The sequence below is a fragment of the Eurytemora carolleeae genome, unplaced genomic scaffold, assembly GCF_000591075.1.
Source record: "Eurytemora carolleeae unplaced genomic scaffold, Eaff_2.0 scaffold93, whole genome shotgun sequence".
NCBI classification, from domain to species: domain Eukaryota; kingdom Metazoa; phylum Arthropoda; class Copepoda; order Calanoida; family Temoridae; genus Eurytemora; species Eurytemora carolleeae.
The window spans coordinates 382096-403602 of record NW_019396929.1 but is presented as its reverse complement, the minus strand read 5'-3'; the positions used below and the strand labels follow the sequence as shown (position 1 = coordinate 403602).

Below are 21507 nucleotides of genomic sequence, written 5' to 3'. Positions count from 1 at the left end.
GAGCCTGTGCCACAAACTCAATTTTTAGAATCCCTATATCTTTGCAGCTTGATGGTTACTGTGATTTTAAGGTTCTCAAGCAAAAATTGCCAAAAATTAGAACTATACTTCTGAAACACTTTGACTAAAAAGTGCTTCATAGCTATAAAACTGACATGTTTAGGACTACTAAAAAAAACATTAACGAATAGAGCGGTAAATTCACAGCCCATCCCTTTGCGACACTTCAAAGTCGACCCTGTCTTGAAAATTGATGCAACATTTAATAGCAGGATGAATCTATGTGTGATCGATGCAAACCTTGATATTTCAAACTAAGATCCTAGCTATGATCCTTTCAAAGTTCAACGTAGACTCAAGTTTTCCTTAGTTCAGAGGTTTTTGAAGTATTTCACTCAATTCTTGCTTCCAGGGGGGTAAATTAGGGGCCCTGATAAATTTAGTGAGCTAGTCTTCACTTTAGAACCATTTTCACTCGTTAAATCTTGATTCATCATTGGATTCGTCATTGGATTCGTCATTGAATTCGTCATTGGATTTGTCATTGGATTACTTGATAATATAGACGTGCTTTCATTGTAGGAAAGAAAGGAGTGGACGCACAAATTGCCGCAAATTTTTACAAATTTGCTGTTTTAAAACAATATGGTGGCATCTTCTTGGATTCAAATATTCTAATTTTGTATTTAAAAAGAAAACAATAAAATAACTATTATAATGATATAAAGATAAAATAAATAGTAAAAATAAGACTGTAATGATTAATTGTATCAAAAATTATGATAATATGTCATACAAAGTTTAAATAGGTTTGATTTACCAACAGTTATGAAGTTCAGTAACTCTACCATTTCCTTAGGTATTTATATCATCTATTTAATAAAGCTCTTTGCATCATATACATATTAGTATGTATATATGTATCTCTATATATTTATTAAACGGCTGGGCCGAATGGGCTGACATTTTTTATGGAACCCTTAAGTAACATAGGCTAAACAAAAATTGAATTTTTTTTAATAATTTTTTTTTCAAAAATCGATTTTTTCTTCTTCAAAATTCGATTTTAAAACCTCCCATCCCGACTTTGTTGATAATACAGAAGTCGTATCGTTTATTTGCGGGGTTCAGATGTCATCGAAATCATTTTGATCAGATTGTTCTAAAGATTATCTTTTTAAAATATCAAAATAAAAAAGGTTAATGTTTTATTTTTTTAATTTCCTGTCATACCAAGACAACTGAGTTAAAGTATTGATTTAGATCTTAAAGGTCGGGTCGAGAATCTACTTAGCGTAGTACAGTTACAAAATTGCTGTAAATAAATAAAAAAACTAAAATAAATTTTGTTTAGGCGAAGGGTTGCTAATGGCAAGTCCAAGGTGAGTAAATATAATATTAAAGGGAGTGTTTGCGAAAAATGAAAAAGGGGTATAGGCTTACGACGAAAAATAAGCGCTTTTGATCGCTACTAATCTTACTTTTATCTGTTGCGTCTGTAAGGAGAAAATTGTTGAAAACGACTTATACTGAAGAACATAATGTCCATACAAATTGAGAAAGTTGCAACATACGACTCGGATCGTAAAAAAATCCATTTAATTAAAAAAAATCATTCAGAATTTACAACCTACAGTCATCGATTATTTTTCGACACATTTCTATAAAGTTAATATTTCATAATATGTTTTATTTGTTATGCACTTAAAACGCAGAAATAGTTGGCCGCCAGGTGTCTCTGCTCTTGATGCTTTGAATGATTTCACGTGGCAGAGACACCTAGTGGAAAAAACGTCGTTTTAAGTGCATTGCATATAAACAAATAACAAATATTATGAAAAATCGAAAAATAATCGATGTCGAAAGATTTTAATATTTCAATGATTTGTTTGATATTAAATTGATTTTTCTACGATCCTAGTCGTATTGTTGCAACTTTCTCAATTTGTATGAACACTAAGCTCTTCGGTATACGTCGTTTTAACAATTTTCTCCTCTCCAACAGATGGAATTTAAGATTAGTATGAATCAAAATCGATTATTTATCGCCGTAACTCTCCCTTTAAAGAAGAAAATGTTATCTTAGAAATTTCTAATGAAGTCTGATGTACTATAACCTCGTTGTGTACGACCATATTAATATTTGTTGAGAACTAGTTTTAATTAGATCGTTCAATAGAATTTCTCTCTTCAATTAACTTTTCAATTAAGTTCCATCCATTAATGGGACTGTAAGCGTAATTTCAAGAGACCCTTCATGCAAAGAAGGTAAAGCCCGATTCACAACGGTACCCTAGAAACCTTTGTCTGATAGATAATGAGGAAGATATTGACGATTGTCTAGATTTAAACGTATTTAATTCTGATAATGCCTGTACACGTGTTCCTGCAGTAAACATATGCAAGTTAATTTTATAGACAAACCACAATTGAAAACAATTAGTTTTGAAAACTATAAACAAGGATATCTAATGTATACTTCAGCAAGGTTTTTAAGATAGCTTTGTGAATCATCTTTGCAAGGAGAGTCACTTGAAAGCTTTATACCTCACAGTAGCTTTCAAAGCCATCAGTATCCAGGGCGCCGGTCCCACATTTACATGACCATAAAGAAAGTTTATGGCCAATCAAAACATTGCAAAAATGGTGAGCCAATTTTGCGTTTGAAATTTCTTAATTTTAAAGTTTTACTATTTAAAACAGAGAAGGGTCGGCAAAAATATCAATCACTCTATTTTTCTTTAAAAATCTTTTAACATGAATAATTTCACATATATTGTCAAGGACCTGTATCTGAAATACAGGGTTACACATAAAGGATTAGACTTCAATGACGACATAAAACTCTTGAAAGGAGACATTATGGAGGTTTGTTTTTCATCTTTGTTCCTAAATAAAGTTATTAATTGTCAACACAAGGATTGGACAAGAAAGTAACAAGTTTACAGCGGCATTGAATCAAGAATGTCTAAATAATACAGAATGATTTCCTCACATCTCATCCTTTGTGGGTAACCCTGTTCTAGAAACATTATATCATTAAATAATTTATATTCAATTTTAGAAATGATGAAATGTTCCTAAAGTTTGAGAATATTACGAAAGGTCTTGAGGAAAACTTTCAGGGAAAAATTGAATTGAATTGGCAGGGGATAAAAAGTACAAAATATTAAATGAATTTAAAATATATAAAAAGGAATTTAAAACTTTACTGCAACACGAAAAGAGATCGAGAATCAACATGTTTCTGCATAATTTTATCTAAACTTTGAAATTTTTTTTTCATATAGCATATACATAGTTATATAATTACAAATCGCATTCTTCTTAAAACAGTCATAACAAAACATACAAACATACTTAGTCCCAACATTTCCACTATGTAGTACATGACTTTTTGTGATTGAAAAGTAGTAATTTTTTCTAGAATTTTTGAGAGAGGGTAGAATTTCAATGGGCACTAGACAAATACTGCAAAATTTTACTTTTTCTAAAAAGCTGTAGTCGTTAATGTGTTCCTCCCCGATAAACAAATTTACCCTTTAAAATTGTATTAATCCAATGTGGAAAATATTTTCGGTTTGCTGACTTGGAAAATGTTCAAATCTGATATTGTCTCCATTGTTTCTGAAGCGATAAATGCACAAGTCACTTTTGCAGAGAAACCACAAATAAAATAAAATATTCGTGGATATCTAATATATTCTTGATCTTGCTAAAAAAACGCAAATGTTTAGAACAAAACAATTTTGAAATTTGTAAAAATTCTCAGATTTTTGTTGATACTATGAAAAATTCAAATTCCAAAAACCTAAAAATATTTAAAAAAAAAGTTAAAAGATTTTTGTTAAGATTTATTAATTCTTTCAATAATACTAAAAATAACGCCACATTAGGAAAAGAAAATAATTACGATTATGATCAAAATTACAGGGTGTCCCAAAAAACATGGGAATTCAGTGACGAATTCGATATCGTCTTTTTAAATAATTCTTTGATTTAGTATAGTGATACCTAATGAGAAAGCTGTAATCTGTAAGAGTTTCGTCTGCTATGTTTACAATTTGTGTGTTTATGTTTTGACTGCATACGGTTGTACTTAGTAAAACAAGAAAATTGCAGTATACAAACAGAGTAAACTTGTCCGTCTTCACTGTTCATCGTGCGGAGACATTATAGACACATCTTTACAGTCTTCTACCCTTTTCATAAAATAAACTCTAGCAGACATAATAATATTATTGCTTTTGAAATTAGGTATTACAATGCTAATTCATAACAAAGACGATATCGAATTCGTCACTGAATTCCCATGTTTTTTGGGACACCCTGTATAAAAAGAAATTAATTGATTTACTTTTACTGAAAGAATTGCAATTTATTAATGTGTTTTTATCCTACTCTTTTAGAAGGTTTACGATTATAATTAAAATTATATTAAGAAATTAATTGATTTACTTTTACTGAATGAATTGCAATTTATTAACGTGTTTTTATCCTACTTTAAAAACAATTTCTTACCATATTTTATGAATTTTCATAATTTAACGCAAAATCAAATTCTTTAAACCAAGTTTTCAGAATGATTTGAATACTCTGCTAAACTCAGAAATGTTTCAAATAGTTGGAGGTCTCGATTCCACCGATCCTTTACCAGGTTTACAAGTATTTTAACAAAACTGTGCTGGAATTAACTTCTAATTTTCTTATGCTCTGCATGATTGACGCAATGTAAATTAGAAGAATGTAAGAAAAGTGAATTGATTCAAGAATTCTAAAATGTAATCCTCATCTCAGATTCTTTTGGAGTCACATAAAAGTAAAAACATGGTAAAAAAATGACCCCAAATTTACAAACGAACCCATAAAACCATTATTTATCAATAATGTTGAATACGTTGTCAGTTTTCTAGCTTAAAAACCTTCGATTATAACAAATAATTTCGTTTTTTTTTATAGATTTTGAAATTCATTTTTTCATAGAAACCATAATTAGTTGTTAACTATGGATGATACCGATTTTATACAGGGTTGCCTACAAAGAATGAGACTTCAGACTCCTGTATGCCGATTCCATTAGCACCAGATCAAATCAGGGTTCAGTCATGTGTTTGGTGTCTATTCTGAACCAATAGAAATTGCATAGCGCTGACATCTATCTTTCTATCTATCTCATTATCCAATTAGAGATAAATCCTTTAATCGGCGCTATAACAGTAAATGGAAATATTTACTTCTACTGAAACTATGGTTTTCAGAGCCGACTGTACAATATTTATATTGTCAGTTTCCTTATTATTATAGATTGCTATATCTAAAGCCAAATTCTTAATATAATCATGGGATCATCACATTTTAAGAGTTTCTGGTCGTCTTCACAGTCTCATCCTTTGTGGGTAACCCTGTACTTGATCAGACAAAGCTTTTATCATTGGAGGACGGATAACAAAGGTTTCATAAAAATACACCTTTAGTCCCTTTAATAAACAATTTGTTTATGCAGGAGATTTGGATGATGTTATCTGTGTCCGTATGGGGGCAGAATATGATAAACTAAATAAAGACGATATCAACGCGAATAGAAATTGGAGTACTGTACTTGCAATGCAAATATGGAATACAACTATTAACGAGAATTTATAGTTTTATTGTAAAAGTTTACATGATATTTAATAAAAATGTTTGAAAATTGAAATTGGAATGTTGCACAAAGAGACTGTCATTATAATTTGGCATGGGTGTCTGTTTGTCAGTATCCTATTAACGTCAAAACGGCTGAACCGATCGGGCCCAAATCTTAAAAAGAAATTTAAAAAATTTGTGTTTAAAAATTTTTATTTTCGTAAAAAATTTTGAAATATTAAAAATCCGCAAATTTTATTTTATAAAATCCGCGAAATTTTTTTGTTTTGTTTTTCAATGTTACAATGAGAACATGTTCACAATAGAAGAAATAGAAGATGCCTAGTTTATTAAATTATTCGTGATTGATTGGGCTCTTTCTCGAGGATTTTTGAATATTACATTCAACAAAAACAACTTAATAACATTATTTTTATTCCATAGAAGTAATACAAATTATTTATATTAGTTGAAAAACAAGGAACAAATGAGAAATACTTTATATGTAAAGTATTTTTTTGTAAGTTAAGAAATTTTAAGAAAGAAATACAAATAAAGGAGAAAATATTTACAAACCACTAAAATTAGAAGATGTGGGAATATTTCACCCCAATTTAAAAAAAAGGGAAATGGAGGAAAGTTACATATTTTCTGTTATCATTTTGTAAGTAACTAATTTATGGTGGATTGATAGTATTTTTCGACGATGAACTTACAACTTATTGGAATACGAATTTTAGATTTTATATTAAAATTGAAAAATGAAATAGTATCTAAGGTGTGTGAAAAAAAATATGTTTTAGATACAAAATATGTTTACTTTAATGGTAAGTCTGTTTGTATCCAATAAATGTCTAAACGAATGAACCGATCGGGGCCAAATATTTTTAGGGTAGCTCATGACCCCAGGGAAGGTTTATATGGACCGTTAAAGTTGACAATATGTTGAAAATCATAATTTTTTTTAAAATGCGCCAATCTAAATAGAAAAATCCATAAAAATTAAAAAATGATTAAAAAAAGTTAAATTATGTATTCTGCCTTAGATTTAGTTATCTAATGGCTTATTTAATGATTTGGCTGAGAAACAAACAAGTTTATAGTTGCAGGGAATTGCAAATATCACATCATCTAATCCTTTGTGAGTAACCCTTTGAATGGAAGTGTAAATAATGGATGACGACATTAAATTGACTTCGTTTTCTGATAAAGATTCTCTGCGTTAAAATTTATTCCTTGGGTTTAATCAATAAATTGTCTCCAGTGGCGGGAATTGATTTCTGAATGAAAATATATCTTCAGATTTTGTTTAATCAATAGTTACTATATTTGCCTGCAGTGTAGTACACCTAATTTGTAGTTACTAACACGTTTTTCGGAGTTGTTCAACAAACATTTTCTTCGTTAAACTGGGTGTTCCACGAAACATGACAGTAGCAATACGACTTGATATTCGTCTTAGATCTTTAAATTTATTTTGTGACTTTCAGTCAACCTACTTTCACTTATATGTTTATTAAAACAATAACCAGAAAATTTTCCTACTCTTGGCAATTCCAAAATATATCCTGCCTTTCTTTGCTGTAAAAAACTTAATAGAATTTCGTTAGATTTCAGTTTTATTAAATAAAACCAAATTTGTCGAAATCTGAACTAAATTCTTCATATATTCGAAAATATTAAAAGCAAATAGGCAGACCACATTTTGAAATGCCAAGACTAGTGATATTTTGTGATCACTAACTCTAGAATTTAACTTATAAGATTAAGTTAACGACGGCAAATAATTTCAAAGATCAAAGACGACTTTCAATTCGTCTTGCTAAGTTTTCATGTTTCGTGGGTACACCCTGTATAGCAAAAAATGTTATCAAGAACTTTAACTAGGTACTTGAAATTACCTAAATTACAAACGATAGTTTGCTGTTCTGTTTGGTGGCTTAACTTGACAACCAGATGTTCTACCTGTTCTGTTTTGTGGGTTAACTTGACAACAAGATGTTCTATCTGTTCTGTTTGGTGGGTTAACTTGACAACAAGATGTTCTATCTGTTCTGTTTGCTGGGTTAACTTGACAACCAGAAGTTCTAACAGTTCTGTTTGAGTTGGGTTACCTTGACAACCAAATGTTCTATCTGTTCTGTTTGCTGGGTTAACTTGACAACCAGATGTTTCATCTGTTCTGTTTGCTGGGTTAACTTGACAACCAGAAGTTCTATCTGTTCTGTTTGCGTTGGGTTACCTTGACAACCAGATGTTCTATCTGTTCTGTTTGGTGGGTTAACTTGACAACAAGATGTTTCATCTGTTCTGTTTGCTGGGTTAACTCACTTTTAATTATCTTGGTATTAATTGGCTTCTCACTTTTGCCCTTTCAAACCTATTGCAGAATAGTCTACCCTGTTTAAAATGGAGGTCCAAGACGACATATCCGGATATTTTGGCTGGAGATCAAACATTGAACAAAATGAACTTCCAGATTCTTTTTTCAGGTAAAACATTAAAGGGACTGGACGCGTAATTTCAAGTGAACCTTAATACAAAGATGGCAATGACCGATTCACACCTGTACCATTAAAACCTTAATCTGATAAATAGTTTGGAAGATATTGTTGTTTTTCTGACTCAAAAGTGTTAAACTCGGATAATTTCCCCCATGTGTTTCTTACAAGCAAGAAAAGTCACTTTTGCGGAGAAACCGCAAATGAAAAACTAGTTTAAAGAAACAAAAGCATGGATATCTAATTCATACTATGGACAAAATTTCACCTAGCTTCTCCGAGTTACATCGTTCTGCTCCGCTGACAGAAAACAGAAGCTCTAAATCTAAACCTGGATAAAGTTATGGGGGGGGGGTAAGTTTTTCATAGCAAAAATATTGTATAGAAAAAATGGCGGATTCTATCTGGGTATAGCAAAAATTTCTCTCATTTTATTATCTCTTTAAGTCAAAGTAAGCTAAAATAATCCTCAAAATAAAATAAATGCTAATTTGCTTAAAACTTTAAAAAAGAGATTCGAATAAAAGATTTTGATATGAGTGTTGAGTTTCTTAGTGAACAGAACTTATGCAATTTTTTTGTTTGTTTAAATTTCTTATCAAGTTGATAGAGCACAGAATATAGAACTTTTGAAATTACTTAAAAGCTGTTTTTATATTATCTAGGCTGATCGAACTGTGTGCAGTATACTGGTCACGTGATACATACGAGACACGTGACCACTTTACTGCACTACCATTGGTGGGAGTTCTGGTGACGTAATACGGACTTATAAATAATATTATCAATTATATCTATTAAAAATAAAAAAAATTAAAATTATGAAATAATAATTGGAGAAAACCTAAGTTACAATTAGGTTTCTCTGGGATATCTTCGTTTTCAGATTGGTTGCATATTTGCTGAATATGATCTGTTTAAACCTACTATTTCTATATTGACACAGTTTTATATCAATTTCTCGAGAAAGGAACATCAGATATAACTTTCATGGGTTGCGATCAAGAGCTAAAGTTATAAGCTTTCAGACTATACCCTCTTTCATTTTTCCTTTACAGTCCATTTAAGGTTTCAAAAGTACCGTTTTAAATCAGACATTGTCATCTTTACATACATGAGGGCCAATTGAAATTACGCTTATAGTCTCTTTAAAGGGACCGTTCACTTATTTGGGTAATTTCAGGGTCAACTAAAGAGCCTATTCGCTCTTGATTGGTAATAGTCTTACTTTACAAAGACATCTGTGGCCGGAGAAAAAGCCGATTTTTCGTTCAGAATTTGAGCGGAAAAAAACGGTCCCTCTCTACACACACTATTTGATGTTTTTTTTTCAGTAACAACAGCCCAATAAAATTTAAATTTTTCATATTTTAATGTCACATGTGTTCGTTGTTATATACTAAAATTTGAAAACTTTTGACATTTGAGTTAGCAAGAAATTTACGTCTTTGTGTATACAAAGACGACGTCCCTACAACAATCAATTAATCATTACTCGTATTTTGATTCGTAGATTTTGTAGATTTTTTCCCGTATGTTTATAACTTTTCATTTTCATGCCGCGTTCAATTAATCTTTTTAAACAGGCAATACCAAATCTTTAATGCGATAAAATAGTGTTATTTTAGAAATAGAAAGTTAAGAAACAAAAAATTAAAAAAGTTATAACATTTACAATTAACCATTAGATACTACAGTTTAATTTTATATTCGAAATTTATTTTGATTCACAACATACTGAAAAAAAAAACATCAAATAGTGTATATAGAGAGGGACCGTGCCTTTCCGCTCAAATTCTGATCGAAAAATCGGCCTTTTCTCCGGCCACAGTTGTCTTTGAAAAGTAAGATTAATACTAATGAACAGCGAATAGGCCGTTTAGTTTACTCTGAAATTACTCAAACAAGTGAACGGTCCCTTTAAGAGATGTTATTTTAGGCCCCGTAGACAAGTCAGTGCAAAGGACCTTCATCGAAGACTCAGCATTAACAAGTCTCCTAAAAAGTGAGGTTTATTTTCTGTTAACAAATCGAGGTCTCAAAATCGAACCAGTAATTCTGCATTACAAATAAATATATCATTTTCATTTCTAAAAAATGTTGGTTCATCGTCGAATAATATTAACGATCCACCACCAGTTTAAATGAAATATAATTTAAACAATAAATATTTACTTTCCTTATCCTTTCCCTACCTTCTCCTTTGATTTCTATTTTTATATTTTTTAGAATTGGAAGGAAATATTCCCACAACCTCTATTTTGGAGGTTTTCAAATATTTTCTCCTGAACACGTAATTTTGTAGTTTTTTGTTATATTTCATAAATAGATAATTACTAATTACTAATAATTACTAATGTAATTTTTATTGAGATCTGATGCTTATTTTTATATAACAAAACTTTATAAAAAAAATCTCAATGCATTGTTTGGAATTAAATTGATTTGTTTACGATCCGAGCTGAATGTTGCATCTTTCCGAATTTGTATGGACGCTGCGTTCTTCGGTCTGAGTCGTTTTTAAAATTTTCTCCTTATAGACGCAACAGATAGAAGTAAGATTAGTATCGATCAAAAGCACTTTTTTATTACATTAATCCTATACCCCCTTTCTTTTTTCGCGAACACTCCCTTTAATATACGAAAGAATCATATTCAATTACATTAAACTTTTAAGTTAGTATCTAGAAAAGGGGGGGGGGAGTAAAAAGATACTCTTGACCCCCCTTTTCCAAAAGAGGGGTCTTCGACACCTTGACACCCTGTATCTGCGCCTGGTTACTTGAAATTACACTTACAGTCCTTTTACCCTAGAGAAGTGGTGTCCAAGGAGGAGGTCCCAAGGAACAAGATCCCGCAGAACAGGGAGGTCGATCTCATCAATAAATGGAAGGTGATCAACTTCATATATGATCGTTGTTGATCTTTGACAGCCATATATAAGCTAAATCAATTAAAGGTGATCACAAATAATCTACGGATTTGATCGTATTTGATCTTTGATAGCTTTATAAAGTTTAAATCAAAAAGAGATGATAAATGTTAATCTACAGATTAAAGATAGTCGTTGATATTTAATAGCTTTATAAAGTTAAAATCAAATAAAGATGATAAACGTTAATCTACAGATTAAAGATAGTCGTTGATATTTAATAGCTTTATAAAGTTAAATCAAATAAAGATGATAAACGTTAATCTACAGATTAAAGATAGTCGTTGATATTACATAGCTTTATAAAGGTTAAATCAAATAAAGATGACAAACGTTAATCTACAGGTTAAATCTAGCATTGATATTTCATAGCTTTATAAAGGTTAAATCAAATAAAGATGATAAACCTTAATCTACAGATTAAAGATAGTCGTTGATATTTAATAGCTTTATAAAGTTAAATCAAATAAAGATGATAAACCTTAATCTACAGATTAAAGATAGTCGTTGATATTTCATAGCTTTGTAAAGGTTAAATCAAATAATGATGATAAACTACAGATTAAAGATAGTTGTTGATATTTCATAGCTATAAAAACACAAAGCTAATGTAATATTCGTTAGACATTTTCTAGCTATGATTTAGCTGCGACTTCCTAACCTAGCTAGCCTTGGATATCGAAGAATGTGTATAGAATCGGATACCAGAGTCTACAAACACCAAAATAAGAGAATCTCATAAATAAAATAATAACATTTTAAAAAATAAGTGTTTGTCAGTTTGGACGACTGTTATTTTAACTACTGAATACTTATCCTTTGAAATAATGGATATTTGAAAAAATGTCTTTTTTATTAAAGGTATGGTTTTATTTTTGGTATTTCAAATAATGTATCCGTTTGTTTGTTTCCGTTCTTCAATGGAGTTATTTATTAAGTGTTCGTAAATTCTGTTGACCTGCCATGCTACAGTAATTCGATCAATATAGCACATGCCTTTCATATCGAAAATGTCGTCTTCTAAATAAGATTCCTGAATGTGTTTTTAAAACTGGATGACGTGTAATGGTTAAATTGATAAAAGGTTACACCTTTTATGCATTCTTTAGTCGCGGAAACTTTTTAAAAACATTTTATGTTTCATATTTATATTACTATTAAAGTTGCAACCCATTTCTCTGCAATAAAAGATGAAATAAAAAGAAAAAACTAAAATATAAAATGTACAATTCTGGGAGAGAAAGGGGAAGGGGGGGGGGATGATAGTTTTATTTTCAAGTTTTACTAAGAAAACAAAACTCTGTTTGTTTATGTATTTCATTTAGGAATGAAAACAAGATCTTAACAAACTAAGAAAACTTAAAAGTTTAATTTGATTTCTATTTTGCCATCTTTATACGAAGGATCAATTAAAATTTCATTTACAGTTCTTTTAAGGCCAGTATGCCTGTGAACCACAGAAATAAACTGAATTAGTATCTTGAATTAACAGTGATTTAAGATTTAAAAAAAACTTTCTATTTTCCATTTTTTTCATTCTTTGAAAACCTTGCAACCCTTCACATCTGCCATATTTGATTATACCAGGGGATGGATACTGATGTCTATCTATCTATCTATCTATCTATCTATCCATCTATCTTTCTACCAGGAGATGGATACTGATGTCTATCTATCTATCTATCTTTCTACCAGGAGATGGATACTGATGTCTATCTATCTATCTATCTATCTATCTATCTATCTATCTATCTATCTATCTATCTATCTATCTATCTATCTATCTATCTATCTATCTATCTATCTTTCTACCAGGAGATGGATACTGACGTCTATCTATCTATGTATCTATCTATCTATCATATCTTTATACCAGGAGATGGATACTGCAGAAGATGAACTAAAGAGAACAAGAGTTCTCTATCAGAAGAAAATGATGGAATTTCAGGTATTAGGGCTGGACCCGTTCAAACTTTTTTAAGTTCGACAAATTAATGGAAGGGACAGCCTCAACTGGTGAAGGTTGGTTTCTTCGTTTCTAGCGATGAACTGATTTTATGATTTCATTTTTTTCTTAAAGTGAGAACAGTTAAAAATATTATAACTGCAACTGTTACCGTTTAAATAAAGGAACGAATCTTTGCAGAATTTTATATCCCTATAATTTTGGAACCTGATTGTGTTAACCTTTGATATTTCAAACTTAGATTATTTGATCCAACAGTTGAGCAGAATTAACTGTTAGAAATATCTACGGTCTTTAACATTTGGTTGCAATGATATAAGGACAGGAAATCCGTGTTTGAGATGTACGTAGACTCAATTCCTTTACAGAACCTTGCCCAGCCCAGGGATAGTAGAAATATATATTTTCTACACTCAGTCTAAGTTCCATATTCTGAAAGCCATATTTTTAATTCTTGAATTAAATGAAGTTTTAGGAAAACAGACATAAAAAGATCATCCGAGGGAGAATAATTTTGTAGTTCTGGAAAAATGGTCGAGTTCTAGAAAATAGAAAATGTGGAAAATTTTCTATTCTAATGAAATTCTTGCAATTCTGCAGTGACAGGACCCTCAATACTGGGAATTCTAAACTATTTCCCTGTTCTTATATTCTAAACTTAAAACCATAAAAAATTTAGAGGTTCAAAATTGATTGGTTTGCAAGAAAATACATTATAATTGCTGTACCACTAGGCTGGTATATTCTTAGACTACTGAACAGTTCACAGATGTGCATTCCGTTGTGTCGTTTCTTTGGATAGTTATTAGTCAATACTTTCTGTTTGAGTCTAAAGTGTTTTTAAAATTGTGTAAAAAAGTTTTTGTTTTTAAAATTGTGTTTTCTAAATATTTGTTTTTAAAATTGTGTTTTCTAAATATTTGTTCTTAAAATTGTGTTTTCTAAATATTTGTTTTTAAAATTGTGTTTTCTAAATATTTGTTTTTAAAATTGTGTTTTCTAAATATTTGTTCTTAAAATTGTGTTTTCTAAATATTTGCTTTTCTTACATTATGCCAAACTTCAAGTTTAACCCTGACAGAAAATGTAGACAAAAAACGTACAAAAAACGATTCCCCCAAAAATTCGAAGTTAAAAAAATAGTGATCGTTTTTGTGTCATTTTATATCTCTGTTTCGGATAAAAATATTGCAAAGTTTAATAAAAGATGTTCTTAGGCTCGTTGGAGGAAAATTGAGGCAGGTCAACTTGAAGTAAAACAGAACCTTGTTAAATTCAACAACTTTGTGAGAGAGAAGCAAGGGAAGGTGGAGGGAGGATTAGAAAAGGCTCACCAGGAGATCCTCCAGCAGGTATATTGACTCTAATTGGTCACTACAGGGTGTTTCTATTGACATTTGAATTAAAGGACCATCTTCAATATTGTTTTTGTTTTGATGACAATTTTCATGAATCTGCATGTTTATTGGTTTTTAAGATGAATTCATTTAAGAATTTAAAAAAAACTCTAACCTTTAGGTAAATTATAAAACATCTCTAAACTTTAAGGTAAATATTAAAAAAAAAACTCTGCCCTATCAGGGTTTAGCCAGGTACTGAAGAAAACAAATTATTTGGTGTACACTGTACATCTTTAAGAAATGTTTGAGAATCTTGGTTTTGTCTATGAATTAGACAACTTTTCTTTAAAAAGTCTAATGATTTTGTTTTAATCTGAGGTAATATTTCTTCAAAATATAAAATTATGTTTGTAGGAGATGAAAACTCTTGAGCTTGCTGAATTAGAGAAAGAAAAAGTTCTCTACGAAGAAGCAAAGTAAGTTAACTTTAAACAAATTCTTGTCCTATTCAGCACCTTTCAAGAGAATTCATTCAATAAAATGGAGAATGTGTTTAAATCATTTAAACACAACTTTAAACAAAAGAACCAATTTTACACACATTTAAAATTATTATTTTACAAAGATAAATGCGCATATTTAGTTCAATAATGTATAATTGAAGGGAAGACGCAAAAAAAAAATCCACGCAAATGTCGTCTTCCTTTCAAATTATCAAACAATCATTATATTTCTTCGAGACGTAGATAATAACAACCATATAGACAATGGACAATAAGAATAATTAAAGTGATATCGGCAAGTGTTATACGTTAGTTTTAATGTCTAAACTTGTGTAAAAATGGTGCACTAGGGGGTGTGTTCTCCGCGTAGGGTTGGCTCTCCAAGGAAGACACAGGACCTTTAAATCAAATTTCACAAATTTACTTGTTGATATTTTAAATACTAGGATTTAAGGGCGCTCCACGCCCCCTTTTTTATAAAAAATTGTAGCTTTTAGCTGTTACTCTTAAAGCAAACATTTATAATCATTCTAAAATTTTTGCGGATATTTTGTTTAAATTTGCACATTTAAGAAAATAACAACTCTCGACATTTTGACGTTTAAAGGAAACAAACAAAAAGACAAAAAAGCAAAGTATATTAGTAAATACTTTATAGGTTAAACTAAAATTAGCTTCGTTTTCCAGAAATACATTAGAAACAGCGGTGGAGGATAAAAAAGTATTTTTAAACTATCTTCAGGTAATAATTAATGCTGTTTACATCAAAAAGCTCGGCGTTTCCTTAATGATATTTTGATTTTATGCATGATGATCGTTTTTTTTCAAATAGTTAACATCTACTTAATTTGTAGAAAACAATAAAATATTCATAAACTGATTTTACGAATTACAAAATTTATTAGCAATCAATTAATACAGTTGAAAGCGGGAAAGTCATACAGAATACAAGCTATAAGGCCTTGCTTAAATCTTGATTTAGTAAAGTCATATTAAGATTGAATCGTGGATAGTAGGACCTTCCTAAAAGCATTATTTGATTTGATAATAAAGCTTTTTGCACATATATCTATATAATAAAACAAGACATTAATTTTACCTTGAGTATCCCAGGGGTAACATAAAGGCTAAAAGAAATTCATTTTTTTTTCAAAAATCTCTTTTTTTAAAAATCCGATTTAAAATTCCACGGGCAACATCGGGCACTTCAGCTAGTTAGGGTATTTAGTAGGCAAACAATTTTTGTTTTAATATTGAGTATGAAAGACAGGAATAAAACTTTAACATATGAAAAAGTCTTCAATTTTTAGTCTGTGGTGGACATTGTTCCCGAGACATTTCCAGACATTCGTCGTCTCATGGAGAGATGTCAAGTAAGCATGTTAATTTAAGTGTCATTAATGATAAATATTTAAAATATATGCTAATCAGGGGTCATGCTTAACTTCTGTGTACTGTAAATAGACTAAATTTTGAACCACTTCTCTTGGTTAACCTAAAGTGATTTATGGCTCAACTATGACTCCCGTTTCATTAAATATGGTCCCAGAGGCTGAATTTTAAAAAATTGAGCCTAAGCACGGCTCAAATATGGGTGGTTACACTTAAAATCGTATTTATTGCTTCAAGATTTAAGCCGGCGCATAATTGAAACCGGTTGTTGGTGGATTTAAGATGCGGCTCAAATTTATTAAATTCGGAAATATACAAAGAAAAAGATTTAAGCTATATCAGGGACCTAATGCAGTTCAAATCGTTCAAGACTCTAACAAGCATATTTCGCTTTAAAAAAGAAAAGTACATAAAATAAAAGATCAAATAAAAGGCCTTCTTAGTATTGTTTTACATTATACCCTAGACTAAAGTAGGACTGACAGGAACAAGCGAAATGGAACTAAAGTAGGACTGACAGGAACAAGTGAAATGGAACTAAAGTAGGACTGACAGGAACAAGTGAAATGGAACTAGAGTAGGACTGACAGGAACAAGCGAAATGGAACTAAAGGAACAGATTTTTCAAAAAAGTAGGAGCACACCTTGCTCTTGACTAGAGGTGATGAAATGGGACTGTACACCCTTTAAGGGAATTTAATGTGCTGCAGCCCCAAAAGGGAGGAACAAATAAGTCATATTTTCGGCTTTGATAGGCTCTAGTTGCCACAAGGGATAAACTCCGAGCCCGGCTCTCTCAGATAGAAAAGACAAGAGAAGAAGAGGCACGTTCTCTAGAGAAGTTCAGTGAACTTAGAATGGAGGGAACACTGGACTATAACGTGCGCTTGGCAGAACTACAACAGAACGCGGCTAAGCTTGCAGCAAGAACATTAGGTAAGAAGGAAAAAATTTGCGCGTTCATAATCTTTCATTATAATTCTGTTAAAGGGCCACTGGATGTACACTTCCATGTGTTGATCACGATGTCTGATTTACAATGGTACCCAGGATACCTTTATTTGTTTAACAATGTAGAAGATATGATAGTTTTTAGATTTAAAAGTGTTCCATGTTTAACTATGGCTGTATTCTGAAGCACTGTATCCGAGATGAACTTACAAGAACCAAAATTCTTTTGTCAAAAATATTCACTTCTTTCCTGACCTTTCTTATCTCATTTGGTTTTGTCATTATTTAGGCGGAATTCTGTCAAAGAATATCCTCAGAATCTTCAAACCCTGCTTAGTGCAGTGAATTTTTTCTCCAAAGAATATTGAACGATGAATTTATGTTTGAACCTGAACCTTCAATGAATTGAGTCAGACATTAGATCAGCCAAAAAGAAGATATAAGTCACAGGAAAAAATTTACTGCTCTTTTTAAAATTTTGTTAAACATTTTTGATCTAAAAATAAATTGTAAACAAGTGTTTAATTCGGTAAATTTATTTATGTTTTTTTTGCAGTAGAAATGGACAAGTCTCTTTTGTACAGAAACCATAATTGAAAATAATTAATTCTCAAAATTGCAAACATTGATATCTAATTCATATCCGGCATTGCCATCTTTATATGAAATTACGTTCATAGTCCCTTAAAGCACTTCAAATATGTATTTATTTGTTTTATACATTTTTTTTAGAAAGAAGAACAATACTGGAGAATATAATAGAACTTAGCAAAGAAAAAAAATTGTTAATTTCTAACATCAAACTGGCGATTTCAAATATGCACAGGTTAGATTTGGCATTTACTATTTAACTAGCACTTTATTAAATATGAGCTGGGAACTTTAGAATGGTGGATATCGAGATCAATGCTTGATCTCCTTTTCTTCTAAATCTCTTGATTAAATATTGCTTGTCCTCTTGTTATTAATCTCCAGATTAATTAAGCGATCGGGTTTAGGGATATTTCATTCTAAAGTGTTCAGCTCTGGTTCTTTTAATCCAAAACAAAAATTTTATAACATGTCACATAAATTCTTAGCTTTTAACGCCAACACAGAGTTAGCCTAGAATATGACAATCTTGCAAAAAAACAATTTATATAGCAACAAATTCTCTTTTTTTAAATCTCTATATCTTTAAAATTGAAACCTATTGCTGTAGACCTTTGACATATTAAACTCTTAATTCTATTTGATTGACTATTTGAAATATGGAAGGTATGGTGAAGCTTGCAATGAAATATAGATTATAAAACTAGAGTTTGTGTCAAGTATTCAGTTTCATTGTTTTCCATAGATATGTTTTAAAAAGAGCAGTTGTTGTTCCTGGTGCACCTAAGGTAATAACTTCAGATAATTTATCAGAGCTGGGAACTTTTGTATTGTGGATATCCAGATCATCCACAGATTAATTTAATCTTTATTCGATATCCCACAATCGAACCCAGTTGAAGTTGTAGTGAGAGTTAATCCGGGTAGGCCTAACTAATATGAAGATTTGGAAGGGTATAGTTTTTATAGATCCTCAAATCAAAAGTGCCATCAGTGGATATTGAGATCTAACAATAGGGATTATGAGTATCTAAAAAAAATGTTCCCAGCTCATTTTTTTTCTCAAGCCACCATTAGTTTTTTAAAGCATTTTTTCTCTCTAGATTTGCATTCTCCATTCATGTTATGTCCAGAATTCATGTTATGTCCAGAATTCATGTTATTTCCAGAATTCTTCATGTTTTGTCCAGAATTTTTTTTAAGTTTGACTTTTTGAAATTAACTGTCAGAATTCTGGGAACTATAAATGTCATTTGTCCTACAATCAATTTTCCTACAATCAATTGTCCTACAATGAAATTGTCCCACAATCAATTGTCCTACAATCAATTGTCCTACAATCAATTGTCCTACAATCAATTGTCCTACAATCAATTGTCCTACAATCAATTGTCCAACAATCAATTGTCCTACAATCAATTGTCCAACAATCAATTGTCCTACAATCATTTGTGCTACAATCAATTGTCCTACACTCAATTGTCCTACAATCAATCGTCCTACACTCAATTGTCCTACAATCAATCGTCCTACAATCAATTGTCCTACAATCAATTTTTTCTACAATCAATATTCCTACAATCGATTGTCCTACAATCAATTGTCCTACAATCAATTTTCCTACAACCAATTGACCTACAATCAATTGTCCTACAATCAATTGTCCTAGAATCAATTGTCCTGCAATCAATTGCCCTACAATCAATTGTCCTACAATCATTTGTTCTAGAATCAATTGTCCTATAAACATTTGTCCTACAATCAATTTCCACACAAATAATTAACCCTAAACAGGCGTTTGACGCCCCCTCTCATATATGGTAGGGTATAATGAGACTGTAAAAAGGCCGTTCGGTGTTTAAAAAATCTTAAATAGCCCTTAATTATTTTGTTATTTAATTAAGCTACAGATCAAAAATCTACATTTTTGAAGAGGTCTTAAAAAACTAATTTAATAACGATGAATATTTGTCAAAAACAAAATACAAATAAAACTTCCCTATCACCTGAACTATTAAAATCAGCGGTCTAATTTTTTTAATAAGCTGGCCTATGGACTATGATAATNGCCACCGCCATACTATATATATTTAGACTATCCAGACTTGAAAGTGTTGTATATAAACAAATTTCCTACGATTTCTTTGCCCTTCACAAAATTTGTTATAGAGTAAAAAACATGATTTGTCCCACATCACATTAGTCTTATTGTGACTTAAAACTTAAACATATCAATTGACGTAGAAGAAATAAAAATATAAATGATGTTTATATTTTTGGTTTAAAAACACAAGTTTTCCCTTCCTCTTTTTCCGTACATGACTGATGGTACATAAGTTAACTGATGGTACATAAATTGACTGATGGTACATAACTTGACTGATGGTACATAACTTGACTGATGGTACATAACATGACTGATGGTACATAACTTAACTTATGGTACAAAACTTGACTGATGGTACATATCTTGACTGATGGTACATAACTTGACTGATGGTACATAACATGACTGATGGTACATGACATGACTGATGGTACATAACTTGACTGATGTTACATAACTGTCTTTTTTGTGAAGGAAACGAAGACAGAAGAGCTAGGCGTGCCTGAACAATTAAACACCATCATAGCACATATTGAAGATTTGACGGTATTTACATTTTTAAACTAATTTTATCTCTCTAGAAATATTATCATTGGTCCAAATACAAACTGAAAAACTCAAAGTCATACTATTTTCTAAGCGCATTTCTACTACAGGAAAACATAAAGAAACTATCAGTAATAAACACTTTTTGTTTCTATTTTTGTTGTTGTTTTAGAAACGATATATCATCAATTGTGAAGAAAAAATATTTCTATTTTTATTAACTAACTAACTAACTAAAATTTGTGGAACATGAATCCGTTTATCTATTATCACCCTTGAAAAGTGTTAAAATCTAACAAAATCCTTCAAAAGCTCTGTAAGAAAATTTTCCTTTATTAAAGGGAGTGTTCGCGAAAATTGAAAGGGGTATAGGCTTACGGCGAAAAATGATCGATAGTGATCGCTTCTAATTTCTTACCTCTATCTGTCACGTCTTTAAGGAGAACATTGTTAAAAACGACTCAATCAAAAACAAATCAATTCTTAAAGAAAAGACGATTGTCACTAGCATATTTGATCATGAAAATTTTATTATTAATGTTGTGAATCGTACATTTTATTTAATTAATGGAGAGTCACTTAAAATTACGTTTACAGTCCCTTTAACTTTTCAATTTTCTTCTAGGTAGTGAATGAACGTGTTAAAAAATCCGACCTTGGTATTGGTTACCTTGACCCGCTGGCTAGTGAAGCAAGCGAGCTTAGAATAGATTACTGAACACTCAACACTCAACAGTTTATAGTTACCAGGGAGTAAGGAATAGAAATGAGATATAACTGACGCGGTTCACCCTACCATATGATTATGCGTTCTTTGCAGACGGGTACTCCATTTGTATAAGAAATATTTAGAATAGGTTATTGTATACGCGGTAATTGTACACCAGACAAATATTTCTTATTCAAATGGAGTACCGTCTGCAAAGCATGTATTATCATATGGAAGGCGAACCACGTCAGTTATATCTCCCTTCTATTCCTTACTCTCTGATAGTTTCCCACAAAGGATGAGACTTGAGACTTCAGAGAAGATTATACGTAATTTATCTTCGAAAT

The 21507-nt window shown here is 30.9% G+C and overlaps 2 protein-coding genes across 2 annotated transcripts; both read left to right on the top strand.

Moving 5' to 3' along the window:
• The first annotated feature begins 806 nt into the window (after positions 1-806).
• LOC111710226 (uncharacterized) lies at positions 807-5695 on the top strand. Its single transcript, XM_023484288.1, has 5 exons — positions 807-859; positions 1355-1382; positions 3065-3125; positions 4582-4657; positions 5504-5695. The coding sequence occupies exons 1-5, from the start codon at positions 829-831 to the stop codon at positions 5641-5643; spliced, it is 336 nt and encodes a 111-aa protein (XP_023340056.1). The 5' UTR covers positions 807-828; the 3' UTR covers positions 5644-5695.
• A 2286-nt stretch (positions 5696-7981) lies between these two features.
• LOC111710225 (cilia- and flagella-associated protein 73) lies at positions 7982-21261 on the top strand. Its single transcript, XM_023484287.1, has 13 exons — positions 7982-8114; positions 10063-10128; positions 10938-11016; positions 12932-13003; positions 14239-14373; positions 14776-14837; positions 15552-15606; positions 16175-16237; positions 17012-17192; positions 17940-18033; positions 18544-18586; positions 20380-20451; positions 21077-21261. The coding sequence occupies exons 1-13, from the start codon at positions 8032-8034 to the stop codon at positions 21167-21169; spliced, it is 1098 nt and encodes a 365-aa protein (XP_023340055.1). The 5' UTR covers positions 7982-8031; the 3' UTR covers positions 21170-21261.
• The last annotated feature ends 246 nt before the right edge of the window (positions 21262-21507 follow it).

Excerpts from the sequence above, each read along its gene's own strand:
- LOC111710225 (XM_023484287.1), top strand. The coding sequence starts at position 8,032 with ATGGAGGTCCAAGACGACATATCCGGATATTTTGGCTGGAGATCAAAC. Across the intron at positions 11,017-12,931 it reads ATCTCATCAATAAATGGAAG|GAGATGGATACTGCAGAAGA; the intron begins GTGATCAACTTC and ends TCTTTATACCAG. Across the intron at positions 18,587-20,379 it reads TTGTTCCTGGTGCACCTAAG|GAAACGAAGACAGAAGAGCT; the intron begins GTAATAACTTCA and ends TTTTTTGTGAAG.
- LOC111710226 (XM_023484288.1), top strand. The coding sequence starts at position 829 with ATGAAGTTCAGTAACTCTACCATTTCCTTAG. Across the intron at positions 860-1,354 it reads TAACTCTACCATTTCCTTAG|GCGAAGGGTTGCTAATGGCA; the intron begins GTATTTATATCA and ends AATTTTGTTTAG. Across the intron at positions 1,383-3,064 it reads TTGCTAATGGCAAGTCCAAG|AAATGATGAAATGTTCCTAA; the intron begins GTGAGTAAATAT and ends ATTCAATTTTAG.